The sequence below is a fragment of the Dipodomys merriami genome, unplaced genomic scaffold (assembly GCF_024711535.1).
Source record: "Dipodomys merriami isolate MVZ:Mamm:240054 unplaced genomic scaffold, mDipMer1.0.p SCAF_1, whole genome shotgun sequence".
Classification (NCBI taxonomy): Eukaryota; Metazoa; Chordata; class Mammalia; order Rodentia; family Heteromyidae; genus Dipodomys; species Dipodomys merriami.
In genome coordinates this window covers 5,311,560-5,337,670 of record NW_027202270.1, presented here as the reverse complement: position 1 = coordinate 5,337,670, position 26,111 = coordinate 5,311,560, and the positions used below count along the sequence as shown (strand labels likewise).

Genomic DNA, 26,111 nt, shown 5'->3' with positions numbered 1-26,111 from the left:
TAGCATGCATGAAGCCCTGGGTTTGATACCTCAGTACCACATAAACAGAAAAGGCCAGAAGTGGTGCTGTGGCTCAAGTGGTAGAGCAGTATCCTTGAGCACAGAGAGGCTCAGGGACAGTGCCCAGGCCTGAGTTCAAGTCCCAGGACTGGCAAAAAATATATGTACCACTGCTGTAGTTGTTTGCCCTTTGTCCCTTCATTTCTATGCCCCCACTTAATCTCCCAATGACAGATAAATGTACAAAAAAAGACAAAAAGAAAACAAAAACAGCAACAGAATCACCTCTTGTTTCATTTTCCTGGAGTTCATTTCTATACTAATAATAGCTATTATTATTATATAATTGTAGTTACTATTACAATTACTATTATTTGTTAGGTTTTTAAAAAGAGGTAGCCAAGTAAGAACTGCACCAGCACGCACGTGGTATTCAGGTAAGGGGTAGGTTTATTCAGTAGACCTGCTGGGACCAGGCAAGGTTGGCACTCCACGTGGCTGGGAAAGGCCTGGGAATGAGAGAGAGCTGGGAAGAGAGGAAAGAGAGAGAGAAGAGCCAGAAAAGAGCAGAGAGAGGGGTAAGAACAGTAGCACTCACGTGGTATTCAGGTAAGGGGTAGACCTGCTGGGACCAGGCAAGGTTGGCACTCCACATGGCTGGGAAAGAGAGAGAGCAAGAAAAGAACAGAGAGAGAGCTAGAATAGAACAGAGAGAGCAAGAAAAGAGCAGCAAGAGCAAGAGCAAGAGCAAGAGCAAGAGCAAGAGAGCGTCTGGGCCTGGGTTAGGCCGTATGTAGGGTATGAGCGGGGAAAGGTGTGGCCACATCAAATTCAGATGTGACCTCAGCAGATGCAGATGTGACCTCTTCCAGGTATCCCAGTTGCCTAGGTAATGCAGGTACTAGGTGGAGATTTTGCTGCGAGGAGGGTGGAGTCTGCTGGCCATCCAGGAGCGGACCTTACATTATTGTCAGTGTGGCCTGAAGAGCTCTATAGCACCACTTCTGGTTTTCTGGTGGCTCATTGGAGATAAGTGTCTCAAAGACTTACCTACCCGGCTGGCTTTGAACTGAGATCCTCAGATCTCAGCCTTCTGAATAGCTGGGATTATAGGTGTGAGCCACTAGGGCCCCTGATCAATATTATTATTTTTTATTTTTTTTACATTTTTTTGGGTCCGGTTGTGGGGCCTGAACTCTGTCCCTCAGCTCTTCAGCTCAAGGCTAGCGCTCTACCACTTGAGCCACAGCACCACTTCCGGCTTTTTTCTTTTTGCTTTTATGGTGCTGAGGAATCGAACCCAGGGCCTCAGGCTTGCAAGGCAAGAGCTCTACCACTGAGCCACCTTCCCAGCCCATGATCAATATTATTTTATATGATCAGAGGCACATGGATTTTGGTCTTTCTGTTCCAGTCCTAAGAGTGTCCTACTTTGGTCTTACTGTGTGTGAATGTCTTAGTATATTTTAGACCTGGCTTCTGCATATGAGAGAAAACTTGCACCTTTTGTCCCTCTGAACTGGTCTTACCTCATTTATCATGATTTGGTCTAGGTCCATACATTCCCCTGCAAATGACATATTATTCGTTCTAATGGCTGTGTAAAATTCCATTGTGTTCCGGAACCACGTTTTTGGATCTGCTCATCTATTGCAGGGCATCCGGATTGTCTCCATAGTGTGGTTGCTGTGAATAGTGCAGAAGTGCACGTGGATGTGCAAGTGGCCTTATGGTTTCCTGGCTTTGATGCCCAGGCGTGGTGTGCTGGGTTGTAGGAAGGTCTGTTTAGATTTTTGAGGAACCTCCAGACTGCTGTCCACTGTGGTTGTACTAGTTCACAACTCCCACCAGCAGTGCAGTAGAGTTCCTTTTTCCCCAGATCCCCACCAACATTTGATGTTGTTTGCATACACAAGGTTGGCCAATCTGAGATGGAATCTCAAAGTTGTTTGATTAGCATTTCTTTTATGGCCAGGGATGTTGAGTATTTCCTGCTATGTTTCTTTGCCATTGTTACCTCTTCTTCTGAGAAGTCTTTCCTTAGCTCCTTTGGCCATTTAGTGATTGGTTTATTAGCTTTGGGTGGAGTTTTCTTGAGTTCCTTGTATATTTTGGCCTTGTCTAATTATTGCTCCCAGTCTATTGGCTGCCTTTATTGTTTGGTAACTATGTCCTTTGTCATGCAGAAACTTTTTATTTTGATGTCAAGTCTGTTGTCTGCTGTGTCCCTGGGACTCTTTGAAAAGTTTCTCCCTATGCCTGCAAGTCCTAGTTTTTCTCCTCCTTCCTCTTGCAGTAATTTCAAAGTCTGAAGTCTGATGTTGAGGTCTTAGATCCACTTTGAGTTGATTTGTGTGCATGGTGATAGAGATACACTTTTAGGTTTCTACGTATGGATTCCAAGTTTTCCCTACACCAGTTCTTACCCCTTTTCCACTGTGTGTCTTTGGCTTTGTGTGAGTAAGTTCCAAGGAAACAAAATTCCTTGTGAGCTTGCAGCAAGCTATAACTTGGGTCCTATGGCAAAAGATTGAAAGCGTGCATGTCACATTCCCTGTCTTCATAAGTGCTCAGGAGAATGTGGAGACAGAGGTACACACACCTGAGGGAGGGCTCCTGGGTGATTGTGGGGAGCCCACAGCACAGGTCTCCACCTCGGTTTCCAATCTGGAATTATGGAAGAAGCTAAGTGGCATCCAACAGAATGCCGTGCCAGCCACTGGGTGATGACTCTCAAGTGCCTGAGACAAAGCAAGGGAAATGACCTGAAAGTGATGTCAGTCACAGCCATCACATCCCTGGACTGGTGCCCGAGAGTGCACCATCCATCTGAGCAGCTGCATCTCAGAAGCCTCAGAGGACATGGGCGTAGCTCAGGAATCCTGCTGGAAGTGGACAGTCAAACAGCAATGCTATGGCACGCTTTGTTTTAACTAGAGCTCTGCTGGCACTTTGAAGACCCGGGCTAAGGGCTTCACAGATAGTTCTTGGAGCCAGACGTGAAAACAAGTGACTAGTTCAAAGATGATATCTACATTATGCTTTGAGACAGATTTCAGAAATACAAGAATTACTCCAGTTTATTTCTGCTTTTCACTTTGAGGATGTTTATTTCTTTGTTGCTGATGTTAAGGCTTGAACTAGGGCTCTGTGTCTTGCTTGGCTTTTTTATTCAAGGCTGTCACTCTGCCTCTTGAGTCTCACCTCCACTTGCAGCTGTTGGCTGGTTAATAGGAAACAAGAGTCTGGTGGACTTTTCTGCTTGTCCTGGCTTTGAACTACATCCTCACATTTTCAGATATTAGCCTCTTTTGTAGGTAGGATGACAAGCGTGAGCCATCAGCTTAATTTTGGAATCTTTAAGTACATTTGTTAAAATGCTTCCAAAACTCACATTTCAGTAACTGGTTCTCATCAAGGAAAAGCACATAAGGTATTCTGATCTGCAAAATATTCAAGTCCATCCTAGTCCATATTACTCATTTTTCTTTGTCCTTTTGGGTAAATCATTGACAGAGAGGACAACCTTTCAAAGGAATTTGTGTATCTGTGCCCTTCTCTGAGGGCAGGTTTGGTGTCTTTATTTCTGGCCACCTTCTAACTTCGGTTTTAGAAGTAGGCTTGCTCCTGGCTGCACTGCCCATGGCTGCTGCAGTCTTGCCTGCCCTCCTTCCTGTGTGTGCATGTCTGCTGCTGGCCTCAGGCTCTGCCCAGGCAGGCAAGCTGCTGGTGGTGCCCATGGACGGCAGCCATGGTTGTCCATGCGCTGTGTGGTGGAGACTCAACCAGAGAGGGCATGGGGTCATGGTCATGCCCGAGGTCCGTTGGCAGCTGGGCCGCTCACTGAACTTCACAGTAAAGACGTACTCAACTTCTCACACGCTGGAGGATTTGGACCAGGAGTTCAAGGTTTTTGTTGACAAATAAAGGAAAAGTCAGGAACAAAGTGTCTTTTCTCTAGTAACAAGCTCTTCTAGTGTTTTTATTTTTTCAATTGTTTTTTTCACCTTGTAGGAGTTTGTTTAATGACCAGGAATCAGTAGCATAGCTAAAGGAGAGTTCTTTCATGGGGTGTTTCTGGATCCTTTGTTGTGTGTGGCTTGATTGTTGTCACGTAGTTTTCACTCCCATCTGTGGTCTTGGCCCGCAGAGTATTTTGTCATTACCTTGAAGAAGGTGCTCAGTGCCCTGCTCCCCTTTCTTATGCTCCTAGAGATCTCTCCAGTTGCAGGGAGTTGCCATGACTTTCCAAGAGAGGGTATGGAACTATCTCACCCATTTGGATGAATGTTTCTTTTGTCCATTTTTCTTCCTCTGAAATTCTTCACACACCGTCACCATGTATGACCTCTTCAGCCAAGTGTCTGTTTGGTTGTTGAGATCTGAGTTTGTCTTGGAGTTTCCCAAAGCCATGATGCCCAACATGGTCTGCAGGGTGGGATGAACTGCCACCTGCGAAAGCCACTGGCTAAGGGAGGACTTCTCTCGTTGGCACGCTGACTGCCCCGGTAAGATGTGGATGTGGTTCAAGAGTGGAGATGTGACTTTAGACATGGAAAAAAAGTTCCCTACTCAAATGAGATTTCTCATTGATGTTTGTCAAAATTCTGATTTCTCTCTAGTTTAGAATTGTTTTGTGCCAGTTCTGTAATTATGCACTAGTAAGTTGTGGGAACCTTCCCTCATAGACATGTGTCCACAAAACTTACGTATATGTAATTTTCAAGATGTATTTTTAGTACTACTTTTATTACTAGTTTTGCAGAAAATGTTAAAAAATGGTAATAAATGCAATCTCTTCTTGCTACACAGATGTTATCCCATGTATGACTGAAGAGTTTTGTATGTAACTTTCTCAGTTTGTACATATATGCACATGTACATACATGTAACATAATCTCTTATGGTTATTTTCTAGAATGAAAAAACATGATGTTGGATATAATGTTCTTTCTCTTACCTTCACTTGCTAATAAGCCATAGATACCATTGTGTGTGTGTGTGTGTGTGCGTGTGCGTGCGTGCATGCGCGTGTGAGCGCATTCATGCACACATGCTTGCATGTGTACACTCATGCAATCTGGTGTTGAGGCTGGAACAAGGGTCTCACATTCTGTCATTTGATCCCTGCTTCCAGTTCAAAATTATTATTTTTTTTTTGGTCCGGTCATGGGGCCTGAACTCTGGGCCTGGGCACTGTCCCTCAGCTCTTCAGCTCAAGGCTAGCACTCTACTACTTGAGCCACAGCGCCATTTCCGGCTTTTTTCTTAATGTGGTGCTAAGGAATTGAACCCAGGGCCTCATGCATGCAAGGCAAGCACTCTACCACTGAGCCACCTTCCCAGCCCCCAGTTCAAAATTATTGCTCTTTATAGGTTTTTCTGTTTGAATTATTGCATAAAATACCATAGTATTTTTATCACAACTGTTTGCTTTTATGAATAAGACTCATTTTTATTTATTCAGTATTTTTGGGTGCAGTGTTTTGGTCTTTAACCTAAGAGTCTGTGTGCTGTTCTTGAGCTTTTTTTTTTTTTTTGCTCAAGGCTTGTGGACTATGATTTGAGCCACAGTTCCACTTCCAGCTATTTTGGAAGGGATTTTTTTTTGTTTTGTTTTTGTTTTTGTTTTTCTCTGGGTTCTGGAGCTTGAACTCTGGGTCTGGGTGCTGTCCCTGAGCTCCTCAGCTCAAGGAAAGTGTTGTACCATTTGAGCCACAGCGCCACTTCTGTTTTTCTCATGGTTAATTGGAGATAAGAGTCTCATGGGCTTTCCTGTCCAGGCTGGATTTGAACTGCGATTCTCAGATCTCAGCCTCCTGATTAGGTAGGATTACAAACATGAACCACTAGTGCCCGGCTATATTGGTTGTTAATTGGAAATAAGAATCTCAAAGACTTTCCTGCCTGGGATTGTTTCAAATTGTGATTCTCAGATTTCAGCCTCCTGAGTAGCTAGAATTATAGTGGCATGAGCCACTAGCACTTGGCAAGACTTAAATATTTACTTTTTTTTAAAAAGGGAAATGTTTCCCCATTTTTGACTTCATCTCAGTAGGCCAGCGCCCTACGAGTAGAGTAACTGGATCAAACATTGTATACCTATAAATGTGAGAATTAACATCAGATCTTTACATTATGATCAACAGTATCTGAGAAGTTTAGTTTGTTCATATCCTCCCTGCATCTTCATGTTACCAAACTTTTGAAGTTTTGTTAAGTGTGTGTGTGTGTGTGTGTGTGTGTGTGTGTGTGTGTGTGTGTGTGTGTGTGTGTGTGTGTGTGTGTGTGTGTGTGTGTGTGTGTGTGTGCTGGTCTTGGGGCTTGAAGTCAGAGCTTCAGTGCTATCCCTGAGCTTGTTTTGCTCAAAGCTAGTGCTCTACCACTTGAGCCAGCTCTTCCTCTGGCTGGTTTTGGTAGTTTATTGACAACAGGAGTCTCACAGACTTTCCTGCCAGGGCTGGCTTCAAAGTGTAAGCCTCAGATCTCAGCTTCCTGAGTAGCAAGGGCCATAGGTATGAGCCTCCACTGGCAGGTTTTCTTACTTGACTGGTGAAAAATTCCACATGGCTACTCCATTTTTCACAGACTTATTGGTTGTCTGAATTTCCTCTCTTAGGAGTTATATACCACCATTCTTTTACCATCTTATAGGACTATTTATTGTTTTAGTAACTAATTACTCTCCGCTTCTTCCTGATGATTAGGTATATTAACACTTTTAAATGAGTTGTGACTATTTTCCATCTTTGGAGGAGTCAGTCTGGTGAATTTTATCTTTAAATGATTTTTAGATTTCAACTTGCTTACTCATTTCCAAGGCCAAAGTGTCTCTGTGTTTTCCCTAGGCTACATGTAAAGCTCTTAAGTCCTCTAGTGCTGCAGCCCTGCTTTGTGATTTATCCAGGGAGGTCTCTCAACTACACAGTGAAAGCAATGGGTTTTGTGTGATTTCCCCAAGCAGAGTCCATTGTCCTCACGTCATCCAATGAGATCTCATTATATGGCCATGGAGTTGAAACACATCTTTATCATTTAATTTTCTGTGTTTCTTTGCACCTGCTTGTCAACCCTCACTTTTTCTTTCTGTGTTATTTTCCTACCCATGGGGCAATACCATGTTTCGATGAAGTAACTTTGTAGTACATTTTAATGCCTGTGAGACATGCTATTCTTTCTCTCTAAGCTTTCTTGGTGATTCTTGTAATGTATTCTCAGTCATAACATCTTGCTTTGAAAATTAAACTGATTGTTTTGTTTCATTCTAAAAAACCCCAAACACACCATTATATTGATTAATGTTAGTAATGAATAATAGTAGCTAGTAAAATATACTATTAGGGCTCTGTTACTATTACCTTAAGTGATTTTTTTCTAGCTCAAAGAAGATAAGTATGCTTGCTCTTGTGTTTTCCTACCCAAATGTTCTCTTTTAAATTATTCCAATCTTCCTTTATGTCCATCAATAAAATTTTATAGCTAAATTTTATTACCATTTTGTATCTCCTACTGTATCTCATTCATAGATATTTATTGTTTTGAAAGTGACTGTGCAAAAGGTAATTTTCCTTTAACTTTATTCTGAACTGGTTATAAATAAGGTCCAGTGTTGGGTTTTGCATATTTATCTTGGATCTAGTTTAGTTCCTGATTTCAATGATTAGTCAGTAACATTTGTTAGATATGTGATATCAACTGCAGATAATTTTTCCACCCGGCATTTGTATGACTTACTTTCATTAGTTGGGATATATACCTCTAAAACATTATAGAGTATATTGTGGTTCCAGGCAGTTTAAACTGGGATTCTGTCATTTGCACTTGAAAATGTCTTGACATATGTAAGAATAATATTCTTAGCAATGCACAGTGTCTAATTGGTAGGAAAGCATTTCATGTCTAATCTCACTATATGATTTTATTAGGGATGTATTATTCATTTTTGATCTGTTATTGTGACTTCTTTGAAAGCACAGCAGAATTTAAGACTGAGAAATCATATTCTCTCATAGATTGACATGTTGATAAAAAGTGAATTTTCAGCTCAATGGAGACGAAGTGAGACATGCTCTTTGTAAAGGGCTGGGATGCCGTCTTAGGTGTGTGGACATGAGGCACAGCTTTCTTCTCTTGCCTGAGTCTATTCAAAAGCTTCAGTTCCCCTTGTCTTCCATCAGGAAGCACCAAGTTCCATCCAGGCCCCACCAACACCCTTGGGTACAGACAACTGCCTGAACCAGTACCTAGTTCAGAGTGACCCATTAGTTACCTGAGAGATTTAGAGACCTAGAAGCCATCTATGCTTTTATTTGACCCACATTATAGCTGCATCTATAATATATTGTTGCATTGGGTCATAGAGATTTTCATGTCTATGTATGGTTATGTGTATAGAAATAAAATATATGGTTTTATATATCTATCAAAAGAGCTACATGTAGGTAAGTTTTTATCCATGTAGAAGGTTATATATTTATGAGTATCATGAAGGTAAAATTCACAAAGAGTAACTGAGATCCCAAAGGGAACCCTTTGGCTGATAATCTGGATAGAGCACAAGAAAAGTCAATTTTTCATTGGAACAATCTATGATCTGCATGTTTCTGGTGGGCAGTCTGTCTCTGGGAAAACCACACAGGTTTGTATTGTGGGACAACAGGAGTCCTGGTCTGAATCTCATTTCTTTGCTTGAAGGGATGGAAAGAAAGAAGGAATTGAGAGAGAATGCTCGTGTGTGTGTGTGTGTGTGTGTGTGTGTGTGTGTGTGTGTGTGTGTGTGTGTGTGTGTGTATGTGTGTGTGTGTGTGTTGCATGTAGTTCTGGTTTTTGAGGGGCTACCCAACAGATTTCCCTGAGGGCTTCCTCTAACAAAATATTCCTCATTATTTGTGATCCTGTTAGGTACTTTAACAGGAGTGCCAGAATCATTCTTAAGGAGAATGTTAAAATAGATTTACCAGGAAAGACTGTGCACAGTCTCTTGCAACTTTCAGAGAGTTTCCTTAGAATTGATTTCTTGGTCCAGATGGAAGGAATTCAGCTTTGATTTTTGGAATCCAGGGCAGTTGTAGGTCTGGAGACAGCTGTTAGGATGCACTTACACAGCACTAGACAATCTGAGCTTCCCCAGGTACCTCCTCTGTATACTTGGCTGCCTTCCTGTGTCGACAGGAAGTTGCTTGGAAATGCCTGGCCTCTGCCTGGTCAGAATAGCAGTGACATTTCCCTGGGTATTTGCTATTATGTCTCATGATCGAATCCTCTAGCAGGAGCAAGCTCGTTTTGTTGCCTCAGATAGCGTTGCAGAATAGTGTCTAGTTGGTCATTTGTTCTTTGTTTAGCATTACTATTCCTTCATTGGATCACTACCTATGGAGAGCCTCTGTGAGCCTCTGTGGTGAGTGCTGGGGATATGGCCATGATCAAATGAGCTTGGCTTTGCCTGGTAGACTTTTGTCTAATGGAGAGGCAGATGTACGTGAGTGAGTTACAAGCTATGAAATGTACTCTAAAAGAAGATTATGGCCTGCCAGGAGGACTAACGGGGTGTGTATGTGTGGGGATGTGTCTAGGACTGGGAGGAGTGAAGGGAACTGCTCCCTGTGTGCTTTCCAGAAGCCTAGAACTGCCTTGTGCTTCCTTGACCCATCCTTGGGTTTTCAAAGCAGGATTCTGTTTCCCTGACCATTGCAAGCAGGAGACGCTGCTGGTGCCCCTTTTCCTGGAGAGCTCCAGGAAGGCCAGCCTCCATCTGGGATTTAGCTGAAACTTAGAATGCCTTAAGTAATGAACAGCCATCTTGCTTGTATTTCCAAAGTCAGCTCTGCACTGGGGATGATTCCTTCATTCTTGGTCTTTGGGATTCTTCTTTCCCAGCCTCAGCTCACACACAGTTCCCAAGGCCTGGGTTAGGACAGGCTCTGGCATGACTAGTCCTGAGTCTGTTCTAGTCATTCTAGGATCCACCTTTCACACGGCAGCCTCATTTCCATAGGCATCATCCTCTGGCCCTCCCAGACACTTAAGTTCAACAGGCAGAACAAACATGACTCTCTCCCTGGGAGTCAGCTGAGAAACTCAGGAGATGAATTGCAAAACTGGCCGATGCGTGACCAGACTGGAGTCAGACACCAGGCTTCCTGACTCCCGCCAGGGCTGTCCGCACCTGCTGGCTAGACTCACACTTCTCAAGCCCCTGTTTCTTAAAGGCAAGTAACATTATGTGTTGAGATATTGTGGGTTATCATGGGAAATATATATATATATATATATATATATATATATATATATATATATATATTTGTGTCCATTTCCTCCTAGCCAGAGCTCCAAAACTTGGTAATTTCCTAAGCATTGCAACGACAAAGATGGGCTGTTATTTGTAACAGGTCCCCTTAGATCAGACCTTAGTTCATCCTGGGATGGGTGGCTTCTGGGAAGTTCCTAAGGATGGGAACTGGTTGCCAGGAATCCAATCAGATTGGAAGGAGGAGAGGAAAAATGGGGTGAAGGTTATGGGGATCATTTACTTAATCAGTAATAGTAATTGCATAACGAAGCCTAGGTACAAGCCCAGGAGAGTGTTTGGAGAGCATCCCGTTTACTGAAGGCCTGGAGGGAAGGTGGGTGCCCTGGGAGTCAGTCCCACCACCCTTCCCACATGCCTTACTCTTTGTACTTCTTAACTTGGCTGCGCAACTGTATCCCATTTAATCCATCAGTAATTAAGTAAGGTGTTGTCCTCAGTTCTGTGAATCATTTTAACAGGCAATCAAGCATGGGAAGGGAATTAGAGGAGCCTCTGGATTGTAGCCAGGTCACATGAAAGTTCTGGGAATGTGGACTGAACCTTAACTCGTGCGGCTGGCTTTTGCCAGTTCTCTAGTGACACTATACCTAACGTGGTAACTGAATTGTAGACACTGCACCGGGGTTTGCGGAATTGTTTAGTGTGGGGAAAAAATACCTCTACATCTGGTCACAGCGTGTTGTGGGATGCGTGAGATGAAGAGGGGGTCCATCTTTCCCTATATGCCTGTTCCAGAGGCAGTGTGACGTGTTTCAGATTCCTCTTTTGGGGCGAATCTCACTCTTTGAGAGTAAAACAGACAACCCCAACGCTGATTTATTCCTTCCACACACGCTTATGGGGAGACTGCTGTAATACCGGCATGGTTCTGGATGCTGGAGCCTACTATAGAGACTAATGGCACAGTCCCCCCCTTTAAGGTGCTCCCGCCAGTCGGAGGAGATCAATGATGGGGCTGTGGTGAATGAAGGTTTCAAAGTTCCAGGATGGGCCGTTTGATCATGGGTTCACCAGGGAAAGTTGTTCACAGCTTATTGTTCAAACCTGATTTGCAGGGTAGGGTATGGCCATGTGGAGACCTGGGTAAAATTTATATAATGTGGCACAAGGGTTTGGCACACTGCAGCCTATGGGACAAATCTAACCTGTGGCCTATTTTTACTGGAACACAGCCATGCCATTTTTTTTTTCCTGTATTGTGTGATCGCTTTCCAGCTACAATGCCAGCACTAAGTCATGACCAAAGACGTTGGATGTCATGCAAACCTAAAGAATGTGCTATTTGGCCTTTTAACTCCAGACTTTATACAAAGGTTCTCAAGGTTGGCTCTAGAGCACCGGGGGCCCTGAGTCCCTTTTAGGGAGTGTGTGAGCTCAGATGTTCCCACACGGATTCTGAGATGTTATAACTTTCTTCTGCACTTGCCTTTCTCCTAAGGGCAGCCCTCTGGGGGCCAGGTGGTATGTGATGTCACAACTAATTTAAAAAAGAAGCAAATAGGGTTTAGTTACGGTCTCCAAGGCCATGTGTTATACAGCTTATGAAAACTTAGCAGGGAATATCACTCGTCTAAGTTCCATTTGTTCTTGGAAATACAGTAATTTTCACAAAACATAATTTAGGCTAGCCCAACAGGTTCTTCTTCAGTACATGTGAATTGGGACGTATTTAAAAAATGGGCCAGGCGCTGGGGGTGCACACCTGTAATCCTAGCTACTCAGGAGGCTGAGATCTGAGGATCACTGTTCAAAGCCAGCCCAGGGAGGAAAGTCTGTGAGAATCTTATTTCTAGTTAACCATCAGGAAACCGGAAGTGGCGCTGTGGCTCAAGTGGTAGAGCACTCGCCTTGAGCTGAATAGCTGAGGGACAGTGCCCAGGCCCTGAGTTCAAGCCCCATGACCAACAAAAATAAATAAAGGGTCAGCTCTAATTTCTAAAATAATTAATTTGGATAGACATAGCCCCACATAAACAAATGTTTCAGGCACTCAATTTTTTGTGAAGAATGTGTCAAATCAAAAGCACAGGAGTAGCCGAGTATGATGGTGTGTGCTTGTAGCTCCAGCACCGGGGAGGCTGAGGCATGAGAATGAAAGGGGCGACAGGGCAAGACCCCTCTCAGAAAAACAAATGCTTTCAGAAGTACAAGAGGTTTGGCTGGGCTCCTGCGTTCAGTCCAATTGGCCCAAACAAAAGGCAAACAAATGCTGTAGTGAAAGTTCCACAGGACCTCCAGAGAACCCAGGAACATGAGAGATAAGAGGCCAAGCCCCAACAAGCTAGTTTTAAAGGCGTTTCCTCTGGTTTAATCTTTACAAGGAAAGTAATTTTTGAAACAGGCCACTCTATCTTCTGTTTCTGTTTGTTATTGTTGTTGTTGTTTTCTGTCTGTAAAAATCTCTGTTCCGCTTGTTGCAGTGCTCATTCTGTTTGATGGGATGAGGTGATACCCAATCATAGAATTGCAAGTAAGAGCCAGTTACCTTCTCTAGCCTATTTTTTGGGTCTTCCATTTATTATTATTGGGGTGGGGGAGAGTGGACAAGTATAAGGACGTTCTGAGACCAGAAATCTATTCTACTTGTAGTAGTCAACCTTGTTTTCCTTGCAAAGAGGTAGAAGGTTAAAATGTCCTCTTCCATAGGCAGCAAGCCTTTGTCCCCCCTGGGAAAAGTGGGCCTGGCTGTGAGGCAGTGGGTGGATGTCAGTGGCTCACTTGTGTCCCTTGCTCTGCCTCCCCCGGAAAGATGTATTAAAGTTCTTTCCAGTGCCTTCAGAAGGTGTCCTTAGTGGGCCTAGAGTCATTACAGTTGTAAGTAGTTAAGTGGAGATCACCATAAGACCCCTCACCCCCATAGGACCTTGATACAAGATATGGGCCCAGGAGGAAGGGGAAGAGGAGGCAGGGCCAGGTGAGGCTCCAGCCTACAAAGAAGCAGCACAGATAGCAGCCAACACCAGAAGCTACGGGACAGGCTGGAGCATGCTCCTCCTCCACAGTCTTAGAGAGAAGGCCATGCTGTCCTCAGCCCTCCATCCTCCAAAGCTGGGAGGCAGTGCGTGTCAGGATGTGGGCCTCCCAGCCGGTTCTGCGCTGTCTGAGTCTTGTTCTGTTGTTGTTGTTGTTTGTTTGTACCTTTGGCTACTTGAGCCACAAGCATTTGAATGTGTATCACCCTGCTGTTTTTCCACCATATGCATGTCCACAGTTTCTTCCCTCTGTTTGAAAATTATGAAATATATTTTATTATAAAGGTGCTGTGCAGAGGGGTTACCGTTACATAAGTTGGGTAAAGAGGACATTTCTTTTTGGACCATTAACTCCTTCCCTTGCTCTCTCCCAGTTTTTCCCTCCCATCCCACCCACAGGTTGTATACGTTCATTTTCAACATAGTGTCTAGTGAGTACCACAGCTGCATGTCTTCCTCTTTTATTCTCTTCCATCATATTTCTTCTGTCCCTGTACTTTTCTTGTTCATGGACAGGACAAGATATCTAGATATCTAGGTATCTAGATGTAGACCTCTCTCCTCTCTCTCTCTCTCTCTCTCTCTCTCTCTCTGTGTATATATATATATATATATATATATATATATATATATATACAACCTACATATATACTCTCTCTCTATGGTGATATATATTATATGATATATATATATACACCCTACATATATACTCTCTCTATGGTGATATATATTATATGATATTATATATATATATATATAGTGGCCACCAGCACCATGCCATAGTTCTTAACAAATTAGAACTCAGCTCCTGGTCAGAGCCTGAGGGTGCTCCTGGTGGGATATATCCATCCTCACATGCATTACACTCACCAGGACTACATCAGATCCCTCTTCGTCAGTCCTGCAACCTCCACTTTCTAGATGTGGCAATTGGAATACAGAGCTGTGGGCTCATCCCACTGGGAAGGAGAGCAGGCTGCCTCTTCTCCATCCTGAGGGGGAAAATCGGGTCTTAAAGTACAAATCCATAAGAACATGGAACAGAAAACCCCCCAATCACAGTGGCTGCCCCAAGAGAACTGGAGAAAAAGGTTTATGTTAGATTCTTCCAGGGCCCAGCGGGCTTTCCCCTGTGCCCAATCTCATCCAGCTGTCTCTGTGGTGACCTGAATCTGGAGGCAATGTCACTATTCTGTGGTCTCAAACCTTCAATTCCTGGTCCGTTAATTCTCCCGGTGTTCTGAGCAAAGTTGGCTTTTCTGTGGCAGAACCTTGGCAGCTATTCTGTAGACATGGTGAGGACTCCTGCTCAGGACTGAGAGCTGGCAGAGGTCCCAGAGCACGCTCCAACATGTCCTCAAACTGGGAGAACAACTCTCTGATATGAGCCAGCCAGAGAGACAGAGGACAGAGACAGAGAGAGATAGAGACAGAGAGAGACAGAGAGGAGAGAGAGATGGGTGGGTGGAGATGATGAAGGCTAGAAGGCTAAGAAGGACCTGGTTGGTTCAAGTGATCTGGGTGTTAAGCATAGTTAAATATTAATAGCTTCTTTCATATAAAAGGGCTAGATTGCCAGCAGAGAGAGCCAGGTGGATTCTGTGGAAATCACTGGTCAGTTTAGGGGAAATAGCCTTTAGAGAATAGCCCCTAAACAGCTTTAGGGACTGTCAAGCACTCACTTCTGTCCTTTAACTCCCTCCGGGATGCCTTGTCTCCTTCGCACCTTTCAGAGAGTCTCCGCAGGGCTAGTCTTCTTAGCACTTTGGGGCACGGTTTTAGGGGGCAAGCTTCTAGTGGTCCCTCAGGATGGAAGCCACTGGCTCAGTATGAAGGATGTAGTGGAGTATCTCAGTGTCAGAGGCCACGACATCGTGGTACTGGTGCCTGAAGTGAATTTGCTTTTGAAAGAGTCCCCGTACTACACAAGAAAAATCTATCCAGTGCCGTATGACGAGGGTGAGCTGAAGCACCGTTTCCGCCTCTTTGGGAATCACCACTTCGACAATCGATCGCTCCTGACCGCCGCTCAGACCGAGTACAGAAACAACATGTTTGTGATCGACATGTTCTTCTTCAACTGCCAGAGCCTCCTGAAGGACTCTGCCACCCTGAAGTTCCTCCGGGAGACCAAGTTCGATGCTCTGTTCACAGACCCGGCCTTGCCCTGTGGTGTGATCCTGGCCGAGTACCTGGGTCTGCCCTCCGTGTACCTCTTCAGGGGCTTCCCCTGCTCCCTGGAGCATGCATTTAGCCAGAGCCCAAACCCTGTGTCCTACATCCCCAGGTGCTACACCACATTCTCAGACCACATGACTTTCCCTCAACGAGTGATCAACTTCATTGCCAATTTCCTGGAGAGCTATCTGTTTCACTGTCTGTACTCCAAGTACCAAGTCCTGGCAGCAGATCTCCTCCAGAGAGATGTGCACTTACCCGCCTTATATCAGGATGCGGTGTGGCTGTTGAGATACGACTTTGTGCTTGAGTATCCAAGGCCAGTCATGCCCAACATGGTCTTCATCGGCGGGATCAACTGCGAGAAGAGCGGGTTCCTGATGCAGGTGGGTGGAGTCATTCTTTAAATTGTCCTGCTTCTTCACCAGCAGGCATGGTTGGAGCAGGGTGGTCCTTTCTTTCCCTTGACTCTTCCAGCCATCTCTCACCTGGGAGGCTCATCAGAAAAAAAGAAAAGAAAATTGGTGGGAAGTGGATGCCAGGACAGGTATTCCTGAGCCTGAGGTGGTACCCAGGCAGATTTGCTTGGCAACAGGAAATGTGCTTGGCTAGATGATCTGCGGAGTCACAGGACTCTTGAATGGGCTTTAGAAATGTTCCAGTCCAAGAGGTGAAAACTTGACCAAGAAGACAAGTCAAGGTCAAAAGTCATTTTTTTTTCATGTTTGTCTCATGTTCCCTGTGCCCTACACCCAGAGGTCAGCAAGAAGAGGCCAGAGGGCCGCATCTGCCCAGATGTGGAAAAGTATCTAGGAGCTCTATGGTTTAGGGGCTGTATAGAATTCACAACTGTTGAGTTAATTTGTATCGTTTTTAAGAGGACTTAGCAACAGCACCAAAGACAGGTGATGGAGATGGGTTTGGCCCTTGAAACCTCATTAGTAAGACACGTGTTTCTTTTTACCTCCTGATTGTAGGACCCAGAGTTGCTTTGGAAAATAATGATCTAGCCAGGCACCAGTGGCTCACGCCTGTAATCCTAGCTACTCAGGAGGCTGAGATCCGAAGATCACAGTTCAAAGCCAGGCCAGGCAGCAAAGTCCATGAGATTCTTATCTCCAGATAACTACCAGAAAACTGGAAGTGGCGCTGTGGCTCAAGTGGTAGAGCGCTCGCCTTGAGCTGAAGAGTTCAGGGACAATGCCCAGGCCCAGGACTAAGAAAAAAAATCTCTGTCTGATGGTTTTATTTTAAATTTCAAATTCTTATGCCTTTGAAGGGTTTTAGTCATTTCTTTCATGCCAAAATTTGTGTGTGTGCAAGTCTTTTTTTTTTCCATGTGAAAGTTTATGTAGTGCAAGGTATTCTTTTCCCCTGGGTCAACATATAGACAGGAGTGTTTGCATTGTGTTTTAGGTGTGAGTTGAGCTTTTCCTACAACTCAACAATTGTATTCCAAGGAGGCAAATTATGCATATTATACTTATTCCAGATATGTATGTCATATTGCACTTCCCATAAAGTGTTATCTTACCTGTGTGTCAGTTCTAAGTGTGATCAGTCCTAGGAACACAGTAATACTCTAGTGAGCACAGCTTTAAGGCACATTTCTTTAATTTACATTTTCTCAGTGGTTAATGATAGGCAACATTACAATATTTAATTATTGGTATGTTTAAGTAGCTGTACAAAGGAGTTGCCATTTAACAAAGCAGTATATAAGTACACTGTATCTTGATCCGTTCACCCCTCTCATCCACTTGGCAAACCCAAAATGCCAAGTCATTCTTACCAGGCACTTTCAGAGTTGCTGGCTGCTCTGGCCCACGTTCCCATCTCCTCCCCACTGTTTCCCCACTGTGTTCATTTTGTAGGATCTGCAGTACATTGGATTCTTGTCTACATTTTCCCCTCTTCATCCATGTTCCCCTCGCCCCTTGACTCCAACCCACCCCCTTCAAGCACCTGCTTCCTAATGTTCTATTTCGCTCAACTTTGATTTTGGCTTTCTAAGGAATTAAACTTATTTCTTTTCCAGAATTTTCCTTTCTAACGCACTTTTCATCTGAAGGCCTCAAACAGGTCCAGTACCATGAGCGTTGTGACTGGATGGCCCAGGGCCAGGGCTGGGGGGCTCGAGGATGCCCAGCACACTTGAGGTCCCGGGCTCCATCCTCCGCAGCCCCCTTCCCACCCTCTGCCAAAGTCAGCTGTATGTTCTGTGGCCTCACCTCCATTGATAACTTATGATAGAAGGGAAGAGCCAGGCCTGGCATATACGTGTAGGAGGCTGAGGCAGGAGGGTTATGATTTCCAGATCAGCCTGGGCTACATAGAAAAACCCCATCTTAAAAGAGAGGGAGAGCTGGACACCAGTGGCTCACGCCTATAATCTCAGCTACTCAGGAGGCTGGGATCTGAGGGTCACCGTTCAAAGCCAGCCCAGCCAAGAAAGTCCGTGAGACTCTGATCTCCAAGGAACCACCAGAGAACGGGAAGTGGCGCTGTGGCTGAAACGGTAGAGCGCTCGCCTTGAGCTGAAGAGCTGAGTGAGGGACAGCGCCCAGGCCCAGAGTTCAAGCCCCACCACTGACAAAAAAAAAAAAAAGGGGAGAAGAGAAAGAGAGAGGAAAAGGCATGAGGGAGGAAAAGAGGGAAGAGAGAGAAGTTATATCATGGGTTATAAAATAAAGCCTTGATTTATAGCTTCCAAAATACACTCACTCCACTTGGCAAATCCAAAATGCCAAGTCATTCTTACCAAGCACTTTCACAGACATTGCCTGGCTCAGAGCAATGTTTAAAACGCCTCACTCTCAAAGTCCCCTGTTTACTTAATGACGGTTTTCTTGGAGAACACTGGGTGTGCGCCGCCGCGGGGTTCCTGTGCTGAGCCCGTGGTGAGCCCTCTTCCAGCGTGGCCAAGTGCTGCCTGAGCTTGTGTGTCCAGAAAGTACTTGCCACAGCCTTCAGAAAACTGGCAGGCCTGGTAATGCTAGAAGAGACTTCAGTGATTTAATTTTTTTTTAATGTTTTCATGTGGTTTAAAATATTCGCCTTTGAACATTCTCTCTCTATTGGGCTATAATTCACACACTGTTGAACTTACCCACTTCAAGCTTTTCAGTCACCCTTTACCTATTACTGGTCACTCTTTGTATCTCCCTACCCTAGCTCTGGGCAACACGCAGAGTCCTTTCTATCTCTAGGCTTGTACATCCTGGACATGTTGTATACATTGCGTTTTATAATGTGTAGAATTTATGTCTACATCTTAGCATGTTTCGTTTGATAGTTTAGCTGTGTTGTAGCATGCATTGCTGTTTAATTGTTTATGCTGATCATGGGGCTTCCATAGCACACATGCTATGCAGAAGGCATCCTTGGGAACAGTTCCTGCAGTAACCCTGAAAAGCTCAGGCCATTCCATAAAAATGGCCAGCTGTGTTGGGGCTGGGAAGGTGGCTCCGTGGTAGAGCGCTTGCCTTGCATGCCTGAGGCCCTGGGTTTGATTCCTCAGCACCACATAAGCAAAAAGAAAAAAGCTGGAAGTGGCGCTGTGGCTCAAGTGGTAGAGCGCTAGCCTTGAGCTGAAGAGCTGAGGGACAGCACCCAGGCCCAGAGTTCAGGCCCCACAACCAGACCCCTCCCCCCTCCTCCCCCCCCTGCAAAAAAAAAAAAAAAAAGGCCAGCTATGGCTCCCCATCAGCTCCATTTGTCTCCACTGAAATCTCACATGGGCTGGGTACATGGTCCCTGAGGGTATCCGCACTGGCACCTTGCTTTCCTTTTCCTCTTTTCTTTTCTTCTCTCTCTCTCTCTCTCTCTCTCTCTGTCTCTCTCTCTGTCTCTCTCTCTCTCTCCTCCCCCCCGCTCTCTCTTCCCCTCCCTCCTGTCTTTCTCTTTCTGTATTATTTCCCTCCCTCCCTCCTTCCTTCCTTCCTTTTTTTTTTCTATATGCCTGTAACCACAGCTACTAAGGAGGTAGAGACAACCGATGGTGAAGGGGAACAGTAGCAAGACCTGATCTCAAAAACAAAAATGAAACAAGCAAACAAACCCCACAAAAGGGGTGAGGGCATAGCTTCAGTGGTAGAATGTTTGCTTAGCAAGCATGAAGCCCTGGGCTCAGTACCAAGTAACACACACACACACACACACACACACACACACACACACACACACACACACACACACACAGAGTTGTTTTTCTGTTAGTGTGCCTTAGAATATACAGGTCATTGTATGGTAGATTTTTTTTTAACCTTTTAACCCCCAGGAAACATGTTTTATTCTTTTAGAAATAAGTTTTATTCCTTTGGAGTAACATGCATGTTTTCAGCACGTGCTGAAATCTTTAAGGAGCAAACGTTTTAAGTTTTCATAAAGCCCAACTTAATGCATTTTTAAAGCTTTTACTTTTCTTCTGGCGTCCTGGGAGATCTTAAAAGGTTTAAGGATTTGGTCCCAGGTGTTGTTAGCCAAGTCTAATGTGTGATAAAATGCCGGTGGTGGATTGATCTAGCTCAGGGCGCCTGGCAAGCCGGTGGGCACACTCACCTGTGGCTCCCTGAAGGGTGCTGAGTGCCCCAGGCAGTTTACTGGGATTAGGGGAATGCTTCACACACGCAGAGACTCACTCTGATAGAGCCCAGTGTCCGCACAACTCCCGGGGCACCATCTCCCCCGCCCCCTTCTGCGGCCTCTGAACCTCCAGCGCCCCCTGGTGGAGGCTTCCACCCACTGCGCCACGCCGGAGGCTGCGGCAGCCTCCCCTCTGCAAACTGATGCCCTGGGTCCAGGCGGACACCCTCACCTCCAGGGTCAGTCTCTACTCCTTTGTACCAGCACAGCCTTGGCCATGCCACACATCCTTTAGCAGCTGCTTCAGCCCTTACGATGAAGGCGGAGGCCTGTGACCCTTTGTTGATTCGTGACCCCTCCACCTTCCCCCCAAACACTGTTTGTTGAAATCTGACCCCCCCCACCCGCACCCCAGGACCTTAGAATGTGGCAGAGCCTTTACAGAGATAAACAATCAAGGCAAGGGGCTCCTTAGGCTGGCTCTGATCCACATGACCTTACAAAAAAATCAAAAACAGACAGCGCAGAGGAAGGACTGGGTAAAGACACAGTGGGAGAGGGTGGCCACTAGCTAGCACTTCCAAGGCAGGTAGTTGCTAGGGCTAAAACCCCAGCTGAGAGAGTCAGGCCTAGACCTTCCCTGGAGGCATGGAGGGGTGTGGACCTCTGGCCCCAGAACCCAGTTTATTTGAAGCACCTCCTGCCCGCCCCTCCCCCCCCACCGCCTCCGAGTTTGGGTACTTTCTTACCGAAGCCTCAGGAAACCAGTTTCCCCTGTCACCTCTCAGCCACTTGCTTGGGGCTCTGTCCCTCTCCAAACCTCATCCCATCCCCAGTGCGGGGGTTGAGGGTGATCACAGAGCACTTAACAATGAGCCTTTGGGGCTCAATGAATTGCCAAGTGTGCTAGATCTCACCTTAAGCCAAGAGCCAGAAGTGTGGAAAACTCATGGACAGAACCTCATCTTTCCCCTTCAGTCTGTACCCTTGTGGCTTTCTGGTGTAGTCAGAGGCTTTCAATTTAATTTTACAGATTAAAATTTAGGAGATATGTTGAGTGCCAGTAGTTCACACCTGTAGTCTTAACTATTCAAGAGGCTGAAGTCTGAGGATTGTGGTTTGAAGTCAGTCTGGACAATCTAGACAGTGGGGTTCTGAGACTCTCTTATCTCCAATGAACTTCCAGAACCTCTCAGAAGTAGAGCTGCGGCTCAGATGGTATAGCACTAGCCTTGAGCACAAAAGCTCAGGGACATAACTAGACCCTGAGTTCAAGCCCTAAGACAGTCATACACACACACACACACACACACACACACACACACACACACACACACACACACACACACACACACACACACACACTTGGAGAGACTTTGTAAACTATTGCTAAGGGAGTAGTTCTGGTCAGACAGGAGCAATGCATCTATTATCAGACACTTGAAATTCTTCTGGGCGTACTTTAAGATTCCTTTTCCATATGAAAAGTGCCAGTGAGATGATGTTAGGTCTGGAACCAGATTTTAAGAAGGTTATGACATTCACTTTTTGCTGTATCATGATTCTAGGCTAGACTGATGTATCTGATTGAGGGCAGCAGACGCCATGACTGTGACCTAGTCCATAAGCTAAATGTCTCTCCAGACTTGGCCTATGGCACCTGTGAGAGGATGGACTGTGCCCACACAGAACCGTGCAATGGCATAGCTACCAGCCTTGCTGTGGTATACAGGCAGGGCCGTGCTCCCGTTGATGTCTCGTGCGTGCCTCCTGCAGTCACCTGTGCGTGGGAGAGGATCCTGATCCTCACGTGAGGGAGCTTGCTGCCTCTCCCGCTGGGCATGGAGGTTGGCAGCTTCCCTTGCCGACCATGACAGCATATGCCACCTCAGCAACCACTGATCCCAGTTCTGATTTCTCCCTCAGCTGCTCCACCCACTCTCCTGCTTTTCTAGCCATCACGTACGAATTAAAGAACCTCCACCTAGACTCAGGTCTTTTTGCATGGGTCTTAGTAGAAGGGAAACAATAGATAGGATTTGTCTTGCTGATAGAAGGACAGAAAAATACGTAGTGATGTGGCTATAACTGAAGGAAGATTCATTAAAAAAAAAAAAAGCAGAGAAGTTGTGATTGAAGAAGAAGCAAGAGAATCAGGATTCTGGATTCATGGCCTCCAAAACACAAATGTTTAAAATCAAAGGCTCCCTGCGCGGAAGCGGTTGGTGACACACAGGAAACATTCTTTGCCACCTCACATTTGCCCCGTGGGGGAATCTGTGAGCAGAGCAGGTCTGTAATGGCAGTGACTTCTTCCTGAAGAACCCACCCATTGCTGGATGAGACAGGCAGAAAGACACAGATGCAGTGAGATGGAAGGCAGGACAACACCAGGAAGTCTGTCTAATGGAATTCTGGGTCAATAAGATTAAGAGGTGGTAGCAGTCTGCTGAATACATTTGAGAGAAACTTCCTGGGGGCAGGAAAAGCATCCTGGGTTTGGCCAAGGATTTGCCTTCTGAGGGCCTCCTGTAGGATTCCTGCATCTTGAAGTCTGAACACAAGGCCTCACAACCTGATGTGGACTTGATGGGCAATGATCTTGGGATCCTGGAGGGAAGCCCAACCACAGACTTCAGGAAATAGCAAAAGGCCGACACAAATGCACACCTTAGTGCCCAAACAGACTGGAATCCTCAGCACAGAGGAGAAGGGAAATTCAGACTGGACTGGTTCAAAGAAGAATAGCTTCTGGGCCCCTCTGGTCCTGATGGGAGCGTCCTGGGGTCTGGACCCACTGCGAGTCACTGCCCAGGCTGGCTGTGCCCGTGTGTGCTTTAGATGTGGGTGATTTCTACGAGGTAGATGAAGAATTCTTAGCAGACCTGTCAGTAGAATCAGTGTCACTTCTCAACTTTGCGATCTGCCAGCAACTCCCATATTCCACAGGAGCAGCAGAAGCTTGAAATACCCTGGGTTTGAAACAGGTCTCCCACTGTAGCAGATGAACCCGAGATCCATGAACACTGTTTTGTGAAAGTTGGTGCCGGGGTGTTGTATGCTTTATGATGTACAGATTGCTAAGTATAAATGGGAGGGGAGAGTTTAAAGAGTTTCCTAATAGGGTTGTACGTTAGTGAGACTTTGCATTGCGGTGACGAATGCCTGAAAGAATCGATTAAAGGAGCTTCAAAGGGCTCCCTTTGGCACCAGGGTTCAGAGGTTTCAGTATCCGATTTGCTCTGTTGCTCTTTGGCCTGTGATGGTGCTGATACATCAGGCAGATCAGACCTGGAGGAGGCTAGAGATGCTCAACTCAAAGAAGCCAGGGGACAGACACGGGAGGAGAGAGGGTCAAGGACAAGATCAAGGACAAGATGGACCCTTCAAAGGTCCGCATCCAATTACCTGCTTCCTCCAACCACGTCCTATCTGCCTGTGGCTCATTCAGGCAGGAAGTGATCATGGATTAGTCCATTCATAGGAGTGTTGTCCTCAGGATGCAAACACACTCAGGAAGCTGTTTAGGTGGGGGTAATGTCATCAGTTCTTGAACTGGTTTGGGAGAGCCTTTAAATTTAACCAATGGATGGGGCTGGGAAGGTGGCTCAGTGGTAGAGCGCTTGCTTTACATGCATGAGGCCCTGGGTTCGATTCCTCAGCACCACATAAGCAAAAAGAAAAAAGCCGGAAGTGGCGCTGTGGCTCAAGTGGTAGAGCGCTAGCCTTGAGCTGAAGAGCTGAGGGACAGTGCCCAGGCCCAGAGTTCAGGCCCCACGACCGGACCCCCCCACCCCCAAGAAAAATTAACCAATGGCAAGAAGCACCCAGCAGGGAGGTTACACTGGGGACAAAAGCATCTACCACTTCTCAGAGTTCAGTGACACCATTAAAATGTGGTTAACAGAGGGGAGATGAAATGGAATCAGTGCTGACAGCCATGTTTGGGGGATTGGATGACAACTGAGTGGTGAACTAAGATGTATCTCAGAGGGAGCAGAAGAGGCTGTGTTTTCCCAGAAGGGGAGATAAGATTGATTTCTCTTTTGGAGAGAGAAAGATGAGGTCAGAAATGAAAGGTAATCATTCTGCAATGATTAACTTACGTAGGACAGAGGCATGTTTCCAATGATGATCAAGTTTGAAAGTTGTCCAGGTGGGATAAAGATGAAGGAACGAATGTAGGAAGGACTGATGTACTGTGTGGAGTGAAAAGTCTGCCGGGAAAGGCTTCACCCGAGATGGCCACAGGACTACAGCCGCTCAGACTCAAATGTCTGCTCTGCTTGCTGGGTGCTCTGTCCCTGGCTGAAGGTGCTGGTGGTGCCCATGGAGGGCAGCCACTGGCTGAGCATGCAGGGTGGGGTGCAGGAGCTGCAGGCCCGGGGCCACCAGGCCGTGGTCCTGGCCCCGGAGGTGAACATGTTCATCAGAGAACAGGAGTTCTTCACTCTGCAAACCTACACGGTTCCATATTCCAGGGAAGAATACCACCAGCAATTGTTGGGCCACTTGCAAATGTTCTTGGAGATGGAAAATATTCTGCAGAGACTCGAAACTCTTGGGAGGTTTGCAAAATATAACTGCTCTGTATGAGAGGTCTTGTGCAGGGCTACTTTATAATCCAAAGCTTCGCAGACATCTGAATTCCAATTCCTTCAATGCAGTTATAACAGACCCTGCTTATCCCTGCGGAGCAGTGCTGGCTAAGTACCGAATGTCCCTGCTGTGTTTTTCCTGCGCTCTATTCCCTGTGGCTTAGACTCTGGGAGCACACGGTGTCCAAACCCTTCCTCATACGTTCCCATGTTACTAACAGGGCATTCGGACCACACGACCTTCCTGCAGAGGGTCAAAAACATGCTCTTCTTTGTGTTCTTCAAATCTTTTTGCTATGTAATTTTTTCTTCTTATGCAAGGCTCACCTCTGAGCCCTTGCAGAGAGAGGTGTCCTTGGTGAATGTTTTGAGCCACGCGTCCGTGTGGCTGTTCAGGGGGACTTTGTGTTGGACTTCCCCAGGCCCATCGTTTCCAACATGGTATTCGTCGGGGGCATCAACTGTGGCCACCGGAAGCCACTCTCTCGGGTCTGTATTGATTTCTTGATTCAATCTAAGTTTTAGGAACAATAGCTTTTAAGGCAGTCTATTTTCATATGCTTTTCTCTCCTCACCTTTCCAGAGAGTTCTTTCTAATAGTCTTTGGTGACTTAAATTCTATAGTGTCCGCAGTGTTGGGCTTGAAATCTACAGTGGCCACTGAGCGGCGAGGCGAGTGTGCTGGGAATCGGCTGAGTCAGTGCACTTTTCAGCATAGCGTCTTCATGGTAGAGAGGATCCCTCAAGCCGGGCAGGGGAACTGAGCTGTCTCCTTATTCACCGGGGGAATTCTGCTTACAGATTGCCAGTGGAAGGTTAGGGCCTAGCATAGGGCAGTTGTTGACCCGCCTGGTTTAGTAGCGCTCTCTCAGTAGGGATGGGGATGTGCTCACGGAGACCGAAGCAGTCCCAGGAAGTACAGAACAATCTAATGTATAGCTTGTCTCCATCTGGACTGAGAACCTTTCATTTCATCTGTCACAGGCAGCTAGTGACTCCGCTGTGATTAAGATCCATTAGCGATGATCATAAGCACAAATTATATAGTTTCCACTTTTATATGTAAAAGAACCTTTATGGACTCTTCTCAACTTTCAAGTATTTCATAAGTACCTGCCGCTTTCCTTTTTCTCAAACATAGTTACTCAAATTATATTTAGATTTTACCATGGGTTTTGCTATATACATATAGCCAACTGAATAGTGCTTATAAGTTTAAGCTTTATGTTGTCTTCCTGGATATTGTTTTTGTCATTATTAATTAATCAACCTCCTTTATAGCCCATATTATTTGGGGCCAATGATGCCATTTTTATATTACTATTCTCATTACACAGCTCTTCATGTTTAAGTTTAAAATTTCATTTGGAAAAGTTTACTTTGAAAGATCAAAAAAGTAGAAGTAGAGCTGTGGCTCAGAGTGGGAGAACTCGAGCCTTGAGCAAAAAAAGCTCATGGTTAGCTCCCAGG

General features: G+C 45.6%; 1 protein-coding gene and 2 pseudogenes across 4 annotated transcripts in view; all 3 read left to right on the top strand.

The window, feature by feature from the left end:
- Window positions 1–26,111, top strand: part of LOC138820744 (UDP-glucuronosyltransferase 1-6-like) — a 144,078-nt gene that overhangs the window by 78,210 nt on the left and 39,757 nt on the right. The window contains exon 1 of one of the 4 annotated variants that reach the window (XM_070012743.1): window positions 14,871–15,845. The exons of the other annotated variants lie outside the window; for them this stretch is intronic. Within the exon in view, the coding sequence (XP_069868844.1) occupies window positions 14,988–15,845 (858 nt within the window). The 5' untranslated portion in view covers window positions 14,871–14,987. Of the gene's footprint in view, window positions 1–14,870; window positions 15,846–26,111 lie in introns of those variants that run through there. 4 annotated transcript variants of the gene reach the window in all.
- LOC138824697 (UDP-glucuronosyltransferase 1A7-like) lies at window positions 3,628–4,500 on the top strand (annotated as a pseudogene).
- LOC138821000 (UDP-glucuronosyltransferase 1A3 pseudogene) lies at window positions 23,850–25,505 on the top strand (annotated as a pseudogene).